General features: G+C 37.9%; 2 protein-coding genes across 3 annotated transcripts; both read right to left on the reverse strand.

Annotated features, from left to right (window-relative positions):
* Positions 1-1,771: 1,771 nt before the first annotated feature.
* mapk12a (mitogen-activated protein kinase 12a) lies at positions 1,772-7,158 on the reverse strand. The gene is made up of 12 exons (XM_056765871.1): positions 6,756-7,158; positions 5,273-5,402; positions 5,114-5,172; positions 4,501-4,612; positions 4,391-4,420; positions 4,065-4,112; positions 3,835-3,949; positions 3,637-3,708; positions 3,424-3,503; positions 3,237-3,315; positions 2,883-3,056; positions 1,772-2,703 (listed from the first exon to the last, which is right to left on the reverse strand). Exons 1-12 carry the CDS (start codon positions 6,872-6,874, stop codon positions 2,630-2,632), a joined length of 1,092 nt encoding a protein of 363 aa, XP_056621849.1. The 5' UTR covers positions 6,875-7,158; the 3' UTR covers positions 1,772-2,629.
* A 180-nt stretch (positions 7,159-7,338) lies between these two features.
* selenoo1 (selenoprotein O1) lies at positions 7,339-13,340 on the reverse strand. Of its 2 annotated transcripts, none has more exons than XM_056766961.1 (9): positions 12,113-13,320; positions 11,525-11,728; positions 11,195-11,372; positions 10,679-10,809; positions 10,194-10,471; positions 9,869-10,040; positions 9,564-9,749; positions 8,379-8,535; positions 7,339-8,258 (listed from the first exon to the last, which is right to left on the reverse strand). In XM_056766961.1, exons 1-9 carry the CDS (start codon positions 12,661-12,663, stop codon positions 8,040-8,042), a joined length of 2,076 nt encoding a protein of 691 aa, XP_056622939.1. In that variant the 5' UTR covers positions 12,664-13,320; the 3' UTR covers positions 7,339-8,039. The 2 variants fall into 2 exon arrangements, 1 of the variants encoding a protein (XP_056622939.1); XR_008908909.1 differs by having other exon boundaries at positions 8,123-8,258; positions 8,379-8,531; positions 12,113-13,340.
* Between the last annotated feature and the right edge of the window lie 448 nt (positions 13,341-13,788).

Below are 13,788 nucleotides of genomic sequence, written 5' to 3' on the forward strand. Positions count from 1 at the left end.
CCACAGTGAAAAAGTGACCGCAGTTTCCTGGAGTAATGCTAAAGAAATCTAAAAGCCCCCAGAACATTTCCAAAAGGAGAAGAATGTTATTTTGTTCCTTTAACATCAATTGCGACCAGGAACATTCTGTTCCTTAGAACAGCTTAACTCCTTCAAAAGATAAAGTTAGTGTGCGACCTCTGACCTTAAGTATTTAGGCAGCAGTAAACCTCATAATTTTGACACATTTGGTTGAGCAAAGAAAGAAGTGTCAAGTCTATTCGATACCTCTGTGACCTCTCGATGTAAAAACGATTGCGAAAGATATTTTTGTATCGAGATATAATGAGCGAGCTGAGAGGAAACCTGTCAATCTTCTGTGGTCATAGCAATACATCTCCAAAATAAAAAATGTAATTACTACATGTATGATTCTGTGTTCTATTTTCTTAAGATTATGCACATGGTTAACTGATATTTGAATGACCATGGGCTTACTAAAAATAACTTTCTAACCATAGTCTGTCAGTTGACTGGGGGAGCTAACTGTCTGTAATACTATCACGTTCATTGCTCCTCGTCCCCTCGCTGTCCTTGCAGAGGAGTTGGTGGGTTGAAGGTATTCCAGGTCCTTGATCCACACTAGGGTCTTTGCAGCGAACATTTGAGCCTATGGAATTTCCTCTTGTGCAGTGTGCTAAGCCAAAGGATTCCTTAAGATCTGCTAAACAGCGGGGAGGCACGTGCACCTCCCTGTGCTTGTGAAAGAGATAGAAAGAAAACAGAGCAAAAACATGAACACATAAAGCAGATTATATTTAAATGCACACTGTAAACATGATTGACAGCACAAGCAAAAAAAATGAGATTATATATTATATTATATAGATCAAAATAGATTCAATTATGGCTGTACATTAACACATTCATCACAATAATAACAATTATTCTATCATTTGATGTCATTCTTAAAACGTATGACTTCCTTCATAACACAAGAGAAAGGATGTTGACACTACTCTCTACAATGAAAGTGAATGGTGGCTGAAACAAACATTCTATCTAACATATTTTTGTTTCACAGAGGAGGACTTGGATTAGCACGAGAATTCATGGCAACATTTTTTGTTGAAATATTGCTAATTCAAATATTTTTAAACCAAGCATTAAACTGGAAAAACAAGACCAAGAATCCTTTTCATAAACAAAATCACAAATAAACCACAAAGGGTGGGTGAGACAATCATGAAATTTAGCGTGACTAGCAATTTTGTAACATTATTTTCCTTGTATGCATAGAAAACTGAAGTTCTTTCAATAATCCAATAGATGCTAGAAATTTTGCAGTCTTGACTGCTGTCTGTGATTCTTTCTATGACGTTAAATCGAGCTGCCAAGAATTCAGTTTCAGAACAAAAATATCCCCCTCTATTGTCCTTTGAGCAGAACACATAGAAATATTTTATGGCCTTCGTTAAATCAGAATTACTTAATCCAAAATTACACATTACAATAAAAAAAGGACAATGGAGTAAGAGATGTCTAGGGATTTAAAGTCTACATGGACTTTTAGACTGCCAAGTGTGAAATTACAGCTGTCTGACTGAAAATGCATTACTGTGAAACATTGAGAGAGCAAAGAACTTGTCAATGCTGCCCTCTGCTGGATGTCAGGAAACATCCCCAGAACTCCACTTACTTCTAAATACATTTGCATATGTAAGAAAAATGTAATGAAGAAAAATGAGGGTCAACATAAAAAGGGTCCAAATAAGTCTTTTGATCATTATAATTCATTTTTAATCACATTTTATTCAATTTGAAAATACACAAATAACAATACAACAAAACTGTAATGTGATCGCTCATTGTACATTGTCATTTGTTTATATAAAAAATGTTTTTTGTTGTTTCTGCATTTGTCACTACATGCCGCAAGTCTACAAACACTGAAAGCAATACTGTTGCAATAACGGTTACTTTGGTAGTACTTTATTATTTTTGTTTGTATGTGCACTTTAAGTGTACTTACATTGCACTTACCCAACAAAATGCTGGTAACTATGATTACTTTGTATTAGTTTGGGTTGGGGTAGGATTACGGTTAGTACCTAATAATTAAACAGTTACACAGTAAACTACTGTACATAGTACGTACATTTTAAACAGGACCATTAACTCCTACCGTTATGATATATTGTAGTCTTGCTGTGGGGTTTTGCAAACTGGAAATCTACTTATGTGGTGCTGATTGAGACAAACAAACCATTCTGTTAACCATTTGAAGACAAAGAAACAAAAGCAAACTGTATATATTCACATTGTAGTACTCCAGTGTACAGTAATTTAATTATGCTGGGTGTTTTTTTTCTGATGGTATTTTCTGGAAGGAGAAAAAATGTACTATAAATGCATAATTGCCAAGATTTATGCTAGAATCTCATTAAGTTAAAGCACATGAATGTATAATTCATAAATATGCCTAACAACTGGTGCACGACAATCTCAAATGCTCGAAATGAAACAGTAACAATTCACTTTGGAAACCCAAAAGAATACAGAGGAAACTCTGTAGTAAAACATAAGAGTCATATCTGTGAAAAATGGTAAATGAAATGTAAAGCATTGTTGACACTGGAAAACCGCTGGTTTAGAGAGCGGTCTCTTTAGATTCTACGACTGATGTTGGAGGCTTAAAAGTCAAAATTTCAGTGAAGGTCAGTCCTAGGAAACAAGAAGGAAGAGACTGAAATTAATAAATGTATATATACTCATTTAGATATCTCTTTTGTGATTTCTATTTTCTATAGAATGACTGATTAGCTTGTTTTAATATTTCAACTAGATGTCTAAACCAAATTTCACTACTGTTTTCTATTATTTGTGAAACACCCCAGTCGTACGTTTCCATTGGTCCACTGACTGCTCAGCCTCATCCAATGAATGGTCATATGGTGGGGCCTCGGTCTCCTCCTCTGGTTCGTGAAACTCGGAGAAGTAAGGAAGAGCCAGACCTTCTGCTGCCGTTACTCTACTCTCAGGGTCCAAGAGCAACATACTGTCTAACACATGAATCGCTAAGAGGGAGGACAAAACAAAATCATGCAACTTATTTAAATTCTATAAATTTATATTTATTATAATTTAATTAATTGCACTCAAATTTATCTTGGGCTTCAGTATGATCAAGCTAATTTAAAGACAACAAATATGTTATTGCATTTTAGCAAGGTAATTTTATTAAAAAATGATCTTACCTTGTGAATTAACAGCTGGAAACAATATCCGAAGATCTCTCTTTTTAAGCTTTGGCAACTTTGCAATGTAGTTTCTAGCCTAAAAAAGATATCACATGATTCTAGATTTTCATGTTCTACGTATGCATTATATACCTAGTAATTGTTCTAAAGGCTAGTCCAAGTAAGAAAATCAAATGAAACCCACATCCTCAGACTGTAATTTGGCAGTGAACTCTTTTGTCGGGGTCCCTGTAATCTTCATGATTTCCATCAGCTGATCCAGGTCTAAAGGAAAAGCGTCAAGGACTGAAATAACATGGGGTTGACCATGAGATAAAAATCAACATTTATGACACCAAACTGCATTGGCAAAATATGTGCCAGCTGCAAATGGCAATTTTCCTTTGAGGAAGGATACGATCGTTTCCTTTGAACAGTGGTTTCCCTAGCAGCATCTCTGCCATGATGCAACCGACAGACCAGATGTCCACTGAAACGGAATGTAATCAAACACAAACAAACCTCTATATTATCAAATGTTTACATGTCGACTATATTTCAATAATCAGTTGAATCGATTACAGGAGGGACCAGTTACCTGTGATGTGTAACTAACCTGTCTTTGTATAATGCATCCAGTTAAGAATGACCTCAGGTGGTCTGTACCAGCGTGTCACGACATAGCCCGTCATTTCAGTGTCTGCTTGCCGGGCTAGACCGAAATCCAGGATCTATAGCATTAACAGTTCTCATTAATAAAGGCATACAGCATGAATGTAGAGGATGCTACGGCATAAAACGCATAAAATACATTTGACACTATTATAAATACACAGAATGAAATACCTTGAGCTCACATTCCTCATTAATTGCTAGGTTGCCTGGTTTAAGATCCTGCATGTTTCAAGAGATAATTTCAGTTGTTTTGCATAAAGAATCAACAATTAAATATTAAAGTTGAATTTGATATTTTATGTTTGGACATTTGCCTTGAGTTTTAGAGGAATGAAAAGTGTAGACAGGAGAGATGGAGGTGAGAGAGAGGGCATTGGATCAGAACATGACCCAACACCTCATATGTATATATGTCCATTGCATGCCCATAGACCTAGGAGTACAGAAACTAGGGGTATATTTTAAAGATCCCTGTAGTTAAAAACAAACATCCTTACCCTATGAATAATTCCAGCAGCATGGATATACTGTAAACATAAAGAAATCCATTATGATAATATGCTTAAGAGAGTTTGAGTACACAATACTAAAGAGGTACAATGCTCACTTTAAGCCCTTTCAGCATCTGATACACCAGATATTGAACCCTGTCCTCTGTCATCCTCTCCATCTTCATCAATTTCCCCAGATCAGTGCCCATGAAGGGCATGACCAAGTAACTGTGCAAAAACGAGAGGGTGTTAAATCAGGGCCAATGAATGAAAGCATATTTGAGCTGACGATATGTTCTCACGAATCCCTTTTAAATGGATAGTTCTCCCAAAAATAAAAATTCTTTCATCATTTACTCACCCCTTTGTCATTTCAAACCTGTATGACTACCTTCCTTCCGCAGAACATAAAAGAAGATATTTTGAAGAATGTTGTTCTGGACCCCATTCACCTGCATTGGTTCAAATTGTCCATGCAATACAAGTGAATGGGGTCCAGTGCTGTTCGGTTACCAACTTTCTTCAAAATATCTTCTTTTGTGTTCTGAGAAGAAAGTCAAAAAGGTTAGAAATGACAAGAGGCTGAGTAAATTTGACAGAATCACTTTAGAATCTTGTCACTAGTGACCAAAGGCTTTGTATATGAAACTCATGTTCCTACTGTACCAGATGTAAATGATCATCAATGATAAGCGTGCATCCCAGGTGTACAAGACAGTAAATACTTACAACTCATTAAATCTGTCGAGAGACAGGTCTGCAGTGAAAACATCCAGGAGTCCAATAACCTGTAAATTAAAAGAGAGATAGCGCTTCTTAAATTAAGCAGGAGAGAAAATCTGCAAATGTGTTAATTTAGGAAACCCTCAACATTCTTTGGTTTCCTACATTGTCATGCTTCATGTGTTTGAGCAGCCTGAGCTCCCGATAAGCTCTTTTGGCAAAAAGGTCTGACTGAAATGGACGATGGAGCTTCTTGATGGCCACCTTTGTCCCTGTCCTCCGGTCCAATGCATAGCTGAGGAGTAGAGCATCATTTAAAAATGCTTATACGCTTACTGTACAACAGCACACGGCAGAATCCTGCAATCCAGGAATAAATCTACATTTCCAATTATGCATTTGGCAGTTGCTTTTATCCAAAGCAACTAAGAGTGCATTGTACTATACATTTTGTTTCTAAGAATGTGCAAATCCCCTGGGATCGCATCCATGACCTTGGTGTTGCTAGCGCCATAGGAAATCAGTGACTCAGTCTAAATCTAAATAAAACAAACAAAGAGTTTGTTTCCAAAATGAGATAAATCGTTTTTTGTATTACGTTCTCATGTTTTTATTGCGTTTGGAACTGTGTAAGTTAGCTCTATTTTTTATTATTATGGCTTGGATGAAAACAAACCAACTGCAGTTTGAGTGATATTAATTGGAATTTACAATTATTTTTGAAAAAAATAATAAACGGAGTGATCTCATTTTGGAAACAAACTATTCAAATATAACAATGTTCAAAAGTTTTGAGTAATTCTTTATTTACATCTTTTCCACATTTAGAATAATCGCGAAAATCATCAAAAACAGATTATACTAGAAATGAAATATTTATATTTAAGATGAAATACACACATTTACTCTGACTCAGAGCTGCTTTTTAAGATATATTATGAGCTTTTTTCCTTTATTTGGTCCAAAGCATCCATCATGAATTATGAAGAAATTAATACAGAACAAATGATTTTATTTTTAAAATCAAAGATTTTTATGATCACAAGAAACATGACAAAATTTAAAAATACTTTTTTTTAATTGTATAATTTAGAAGCACAGTTGATCCAACGATCAATACGATTAGACAGACTGACAGAGAAAACGTCTTTATAAAAGTGACGGGGGGAGAGAGAGAGAGAGAGAGAGAGAGAGAGAGAGAGAGAGAGAGACTAGCTCTGATACACCAAAAGCCAGAAGGCGTACTATCAGGAAGTGGTGTAAAAACGTAAAAACAATGACAAGTTACGTTATGAACAGACCACGCGATAAACAATCTCAACCCGACCACAGCCTGGTTCTTTCATATCTGCCATTTTAGAATCATTAACCAAATTCATGGTAAGTTAATGTTAAATGGCCTGCACTTTTCCTTATCGTAACTACGTTTTTATGGTCATCTAGAAACGGATGAAAACAACTGACATGCAACTATGTAACAAACGCTGAAACACATCGAAACATTGAACACAACTAATATGAAACTCTTCAAACGCATCTAACACCCCATTTTTTACACATGCATTCGTATTTTAAAAGATAGACCCCATAACCCCATGTTATGCACGGTGGTTATCAGGAAGTTGAGAATAAAATAAGACGAACTCACCATACTGTGCCATATGCTCCCGTCCCCACCTGTTTCAGATCTTTGTATCTATCCGGCACCTCCCAAGCGGTTTTATTCACCTCCTGGCGATAATAGCCAGGTCTCGATCGGGTTGTCATTTTGTAAATACGCGTTAAATTGTGTTACTTCGAGTGTCGTGATTTCCACGCTCACCTGGACACTGATAAAAGCAGTATACCTGTGCACGTTCAGGCTGCGCGCGCGGGTGTAACCGCTCCCTCTCCAGCGTGTTACGTCACCGAGACAAAACGTTCAAAAACATGAAGTGATTGCGAGAAAAATGTTGTGTGTTGATTATTCCGCAGCCTTGACAATGTATTAAAACGGCGAGTCCTGCAGAACATAGTCTACGAGAAAATAAAACAACAACGTTTCTTTCTTCTTACACATTATGCAAAACATGAAACTGTTTGGAGTTATTTAGGTGCACTCCTTGACCTGTTTTAACACGTTCAAAGTATTTAGCCCCAGGGGACGACATTCTTCCCCACACACCCTCACTCTTTAAGGGTTTTATGTAGCCTTTAAAACACCATCCTGGGTGATAACACTACAAACCAGATGTGAGATATTTATTTTATTTTTGAAATATTTAGGGCAGATCATAAAAACTTAAAATGCATCTTTATGTATAGATGGACATAATCTGAACACAATTGAACAGGATATTAAAACACTTCCTTCATTAAACCAAAATAAACGTTTAATAAAGATGTAGACACCGTGAAGACACCTTCAAAAGAATTTAGAGATGACTAGTTTAGGATTATAAAGTACGAGAGAAAAACAGCTTTTAGACAGAAGCCTATAGTTGAGTACTAAACTATACAATACAGGCAGTTTTAGATACTCAATCAGTGATACATACTAAATACATGATTTAAGATAGACAGATCTCTATCAAATAAATGTCTTTTTGTGCGTTGAAGCTTTGGAGCGTTATTGCGCAACGGCTTGTGCGTTTAATTGCGAACATCATATTCATTATAATATTGAGGCATAACTTCTATTGTTCAGACTGAGACCTGTCAATGTTAGACTGGTGGTCAAAGTCATCATGCATAACCAGTCAAACATACAGAGAGATAAACAGTAAATTCTGAGTATAACAACTAGCCTCTACATATTATCTTTATGCATGTTTTGAACTGTTGGACAGGAGTTTAATACCTCTTTTTAATACCTTCAATGACCCCTAATTAGATTTTGCAGGATTACTCTGCGTATATGAGGAGGTTAGTTGTCATGAAGGTTTTATGATGATCAGGTGACACAGATCTCATTGGCCCAAACAGGGGGCTTGCTGTCATAGGGGACTAGTACTCGAGGCTCAGCTCCAGCTGATCCTGAAGTGTTCCCTTCCTCTCCAGTCTCATCTCTCTCTCCTGGATTGTCCACAGCTCCTCTTCCCACCCAGTTTGGCTGTTCAAGGCCTTCCTGTACAGAGAACGGCTTTTCCAACACCTTCAGAACTCGCTGGACCTAATGTATGTGAGAGAGACATTTGTCAGCGTTTAAATATTTTGTCGGTGTCCGTGTTTCTGAAAGAAACAAAAAGCGACTGAGATTTTATTTAACAGTGGTCAATTAAAAAAGTCTCACCTCTGAGAAGTCACCATTTTCGGCTGCCTCTATTGCATTCTGGGCAATGTAGTTTCTAAGTACCACGTGTGGATTGGTGTTGTTCATCACGCAGACTCTTTCCTCCTGCACGGCTTTTACATCAACCCCTGGCTCACACTCACGGGCCAGCCGCTGTCTTAAGAATACAACGGTTTATATATGCTGTACATTTTAGAGTTTTAAAACCATCTCATATTTTCAAAGTGTTTAAAGGGAGAGTTCACTGAAAAATAAATATCCAGTCATCATTTACTCATCCTCGAGTTGTTCCAAATGTATATAAATGTCTTTGTTCTGATGAACACAGAGAAAGATATTTAGAAGAATGATTGGCTCTTAGCCAACATAGTAAGTCAAATTACAACTGTTAGCTTTCCCACATTCTTCAAAATATCTTGTTTTGTGTTCATCATATCGAATACATTTTTCCTACTATGGTAGTCAATGGTGGCCAAGAACTGTTTGATGACAAGCATTTTTCCCCATATCTTTCTCTGTGTTTGTCATTACAAAGAAATGTATACAGATTTGGAGTATATGAAGACAAAATGTAAGTGCTAAATAACTTTTAATGTCTTAAAAAGTACATAACTAGGGATTATGGAGTGTCCTACAACAAGTTTATGTACATAGATAAAAGGTGTAAAAACACTATTATTTCGTAATAAATGGCAGGTAATCTCAATTTACTTCTTGACTGACTCACAAAGGATCCGTTCCACGATTCATCGGTCTAATCCCCTCCTTTCTGCTAGCCTAGTCTGATGTGATTGGTCAGATGGTCTAGTCTGCTGTGATTGGTCTACCGCGAATGAAACTCACGAGCTACATAGTGTGTTTGAGAAGAGTGAAGTTTTCACTGGCAGTCCTGGTAAAACGTAGCCGGGGACTATATCTTGTGATGTAAATCCGCGGCGGTTCGCAAATCAGACTAGGGACGACTCGTTTGCGTGATTCAGAGTCGACTATCTTTTTTCCAAGGCCAATAACTTTGTTATTCATTCACCTTCGGATTTACAACTTGGCAGACTGCTTACTTTCAAACACGGCAACATTACTAATGTCATTTTCATGATCACGTGTTATGTACTTTTTAAGTTATTTTCAATCTCTTTATTAACCTTAAAATGAATTATAAAATAATTAAAAAATGTCTATAGATACCTGTATTTTTTGATCCAGCAGGTCCAGTCTTCAGCCTGCTTGGCCCTTAGCTGTTCTTCATTGGTCTCCATTAGCTCCTTCATTCTTGAAAGTTTTTCCAGCTGTTGCACCAGTGTCCTCCTGTTTGACACCATCTGGAACAGTGCAGGGTTACTCTGAGCCAACGACAGCAGCATTGAAAGTTCACTATATAGAAAATCAAACAAAACATTCATATTTAAACACTAATGACCTGCATTGATTTTGATTCACTTTTTAAATCTTTTTTAAAGTCTAACATTAGGCTGTAAGTCACTTTTTTTTACCGTTGATCCATAGTGGGTCTGTTAGCGCCCTTGAGCTCCTCTAGAGAGGCACATTGCTGCAAGAGCAGCTCCGTGGCTTGTTTATTAGCCTCACATTCGTCCTCCTCTCCTTCCTCCTGAATTGGGCAGGAAATTTGACTCAAACTGCGGAATGTGTTGGTGAAATCCGCACCTGAAGTTAAAGAGATTAGGGAACAAACCAGAAACCAGAGACAAAAAGATTCAAACACAGTTTTCTAGAAAAGATAATGCATTTAAACCTTCAACCAGATAACATGCTATTAATCTGTTAAATCTCAAATTCTCTCCCGTATGACCTTCATACCATTGTTATGCATGGTCTGCATAAATTCTGTGATGAGCGTCTCATCCTCTGGTTCCTTCTTCCTCAACAGACCCAGTTTCTTCCTCATGTTGGTTAGATAAAATGCATTATAGAGAGGAAGGTACTCATCCAGCACCTGCTTGGCCTGCTCTGGAGGTAAATCGGGGGCCAGGGCTTCGGCTAACCGAACTAAATTCCAGTGGCAGATGGATGGCTGGGCCTGGTAAGAGTACCGGCCTGAGTTATCTGAGGCATTACAGATGAAATCTGGGTCAAACCTTAAGAGAAAGAGAAGAAAAAAATGCTTTGTGAAATGCACAAATGAACAGAAAAAGAGGTGTTAAAATAAGGAATATAACCTGAATACGGTGTTAATTTAAATATTGTTTTAATGACAGTTTCTATGTCAAGTTATTGTGCATTTTGCAAATCCGAATGTTCCACTGTTATAAGACTTTCACAAAGAATGGTGTGTGTGTTTTCACCTGTCCATGAAACCAAAAGGTCCATAGTCTAAAGTAAGACCAAGAATGCTCATGTTATCTGTGTTCAGGACTCCATGACAGAACCCGACACACTGCCACTGAGCCACCAGCCGTGCTGTACGTAGAGTCACCTAGTATTCAAGATGCATGTACATGTGTAAAAAACGACTACAAACAATGTATACTACAGTACTACACAAACTACATGATAAAACGTTTGCATGATACTGTAATAGCATGGCACCATGAATTGAATACTTTGGGGTTAAGTGGTAAAATATTTAACACACTTTTCAGGTTATATAAACAAAACTTTATAATGCAGAATTACTTTTGAAACCCTAATCACCACCTGCCTGGTATTAAAATCACTAATTTAAACAAACACTAATTTAAACCCCCAATTGCAAAAGCTAAAAGTCAAAGCCAAAAACTTGGACTTTTTCGCAGGTCATTCATTATACATTGACAGTCACAGCACTGATTATTACAAGTAACAATTTGATCTTAGTCTACCTCTCTGAAAAAGGCAGTGTTTCTCTCCATGATGTCTGAGTGACTTTGATGAATCTCTGGGTAGAAGGTCTCGATGACATAATCCAGCATTTGGGTTCTAATCTCATCCTGACCATAGCTGGGACCTTGACGTCCGGTGACCTCATCAGCTCTTTTAAAGATCTCAAATGATCCAAACCTGCATGAGAATCAGGAAGAGAACAACTACAGCAAGATGTCTTTGAGCACAGCTAATGAAGACTTAAACACATACTCATTATTTACATCTTAGTAGATAGATCATTAAGAAATCTTTAAACTCAGAATGAATATGTCCGCTAATAATCTTACCTGATAAAGCTGGGAGAAATGCGCAATACTATAGAGCATCTTTCCATACGCGGATTCCCGTCGTAGGCGATATCTCTCATGACCCGTGAATCTGAAGTCACCACTGATCCAGCTCTTGTGGTGGGCACTCCTAAAGCAAAAACTGCTTCACTGCAAAGGAATTCCCGGATACTGGAACGCAGAACCTTCCGTCCATCTGCTTGTCTGAAAAATGCCAAAGAACAGAACAAATGAACAAATTTGACACTCAGCCCATATACTACAGCTTACCTCTGCCGATGTGATGCTCTTGAATGGCAAATTGGAGGTAAGTGTTTCATTTGTAAGTTTATGTGAAAACAGTCCTCACAACATGAGAATTATGAAACAAGAGGTATAGTAGAAGTTGCCATTTTTAGCTCTATCATTTTTAGCTATATCAAACCACAAAATGTGTAAATAAATAAGATCTGGATTAAAATAAATCTTCCATTTTACCGTATTTACAAGTGTAAACAGCCAGAAACAAAGTAATGACAATATCTACAGTCTGCATTTATACTGAAAGCTGTAATAACAACATTTGCAGCAATGCCCATGAAGCCCTACCTTGAGAATGGTGTCAGCCCGGCACCCTTTACTTGGATCTCCCAGCGTCTAGTAGGATTCTCATGTAGTAGTTCAGGGTTCTGATCCGATGGAGCTTTCACTTCTCCCAGATAACATGCAGCTCCATCACCAAGCTGTCCTGCAAACTGCCCAAACTGGTGCCCACAGTAGCAATGGGCAGCCGGCTCTGACCCCGGCATGACTTTTGACCCACTCAGATATTCTGGACCCAGTGGATCCTTCAAGACGTCATCAGCATCAAGACCCAGAAGGGCGAGAGCTGAACCCGAGACTGCCACAAACCTCGGGTTCTTTACAGGTGTGGGTTGAACTTTTGAGAAGCAGGCACTCCGTACCTGTCGCACGCCGGGTTCGGTGGACAGATCCAGCGGAAGCTTTCTAAGGGCAACATTATCAAACTGAAGCCTCTCAAGAGAAGAGCGACTCATGCTTATGCCCATGTCGCCCATACCTGCATGTGAAAGAGATCGGAAAGTAGCCCCAGAGTAGAAAATGTAAATCCGTGTAAAGTGGGGTGCGATAAAAGCCATTCACATCGCACTAATGTCACACAAACAACGCTTGTTAGAGACTGGTACTGTCTGTCAAGCTTTCGTAATCTGCAACACGGTGTTGTTTAAAACACCCATAGAAGTCCCGTCCGTCTGTATTTGTTCCGTCTGGAAACCAAAACCTCGGAACGAATAGGGAACAGTTCAATATTTTTAGACTTCTCGGATTGATCATATTTCTCACCTTAAGGAACTTCTAATGTTACTAAAATAGTTATAATGTTGTGTTCATAACATAACATCATAACACCATAACATTATTCACCTTTGAATATCGTGTTTACCACTGGGAAAAGGTTCACAATGAGGAAACTCACGCTGCCTTCTCGTGCTCACGGAAAGTTGGTAATTCCCACGATTCCGAGCTGGTTGTGTTCAGGTACTGCTTTGTAGTCGGAAAGAATGGAGGACGCCAGATTAATGATGGCTCGTATTTTGGGAAAATGTTATATGGTAATAGTTTTCAACCGTACATCCTACTGTTACACATGCGAAGTATTCTGAAATATTGGTGAAATACATACTATTTTCGCAGTGTATAAAACATACAGTAGCTTCAAATGGTAATGTACCAATTTAACAAAGACAAGGCAATGAAGCTGTTGCGGAAAAACTAATAAATCACATCAGTGGCGTTGCTAGTCCCTTTTTAGGGGAGCTAAAGCCCCCCTAAAGTTCTATTTTAGCCCCCCTAAAATATGGTGAGTAATAATGCAATCGTACAAGAATTCGAGATCGCTTAAAAGTCCCCTTTAAAACTCTTATTATGAAAACGGCGTTAGGCTGCGTTATTTAGCGCATTCTTCAGTTCACACAGCAGCATATTGGAGTGAACATCGTAACAAGATGTGTGGATTAACATGACATCTGCATTTTTGCCATTCTTTGTTATAAATGCAGCTTAATATGATGCGGGAGCGATACAAGACCCTTTCCCATCCACTGTTTAAAGTTTTATGTGCGTTCACCCCTCGTTAACTAGTTGTTTACATTACTTTCTGCAAAATGTATATACTGTATATATATATATCCTCATTGGAGGAGCCCCCCTAATATTGAAAACCTAGAACCGACCCTGAATAACAAAAGTCAGAGCAGAAATCC

Source organism: Triplophysa dalaica, chromosome 14 (assembly GCF_015846415.1).
Source record: "Triplophysa dalaica isolate WHDGS20190420 chromosome 14, ASM1584641v1, whole genome shotgun sequence".
Classification (NCBI taxonomy): Eukaryota; Metazoa; Chordata; class Actinopteri; order Cypriniformes; family Nemacheilidae; genus Triplophysa; species Triplophysa dalaica.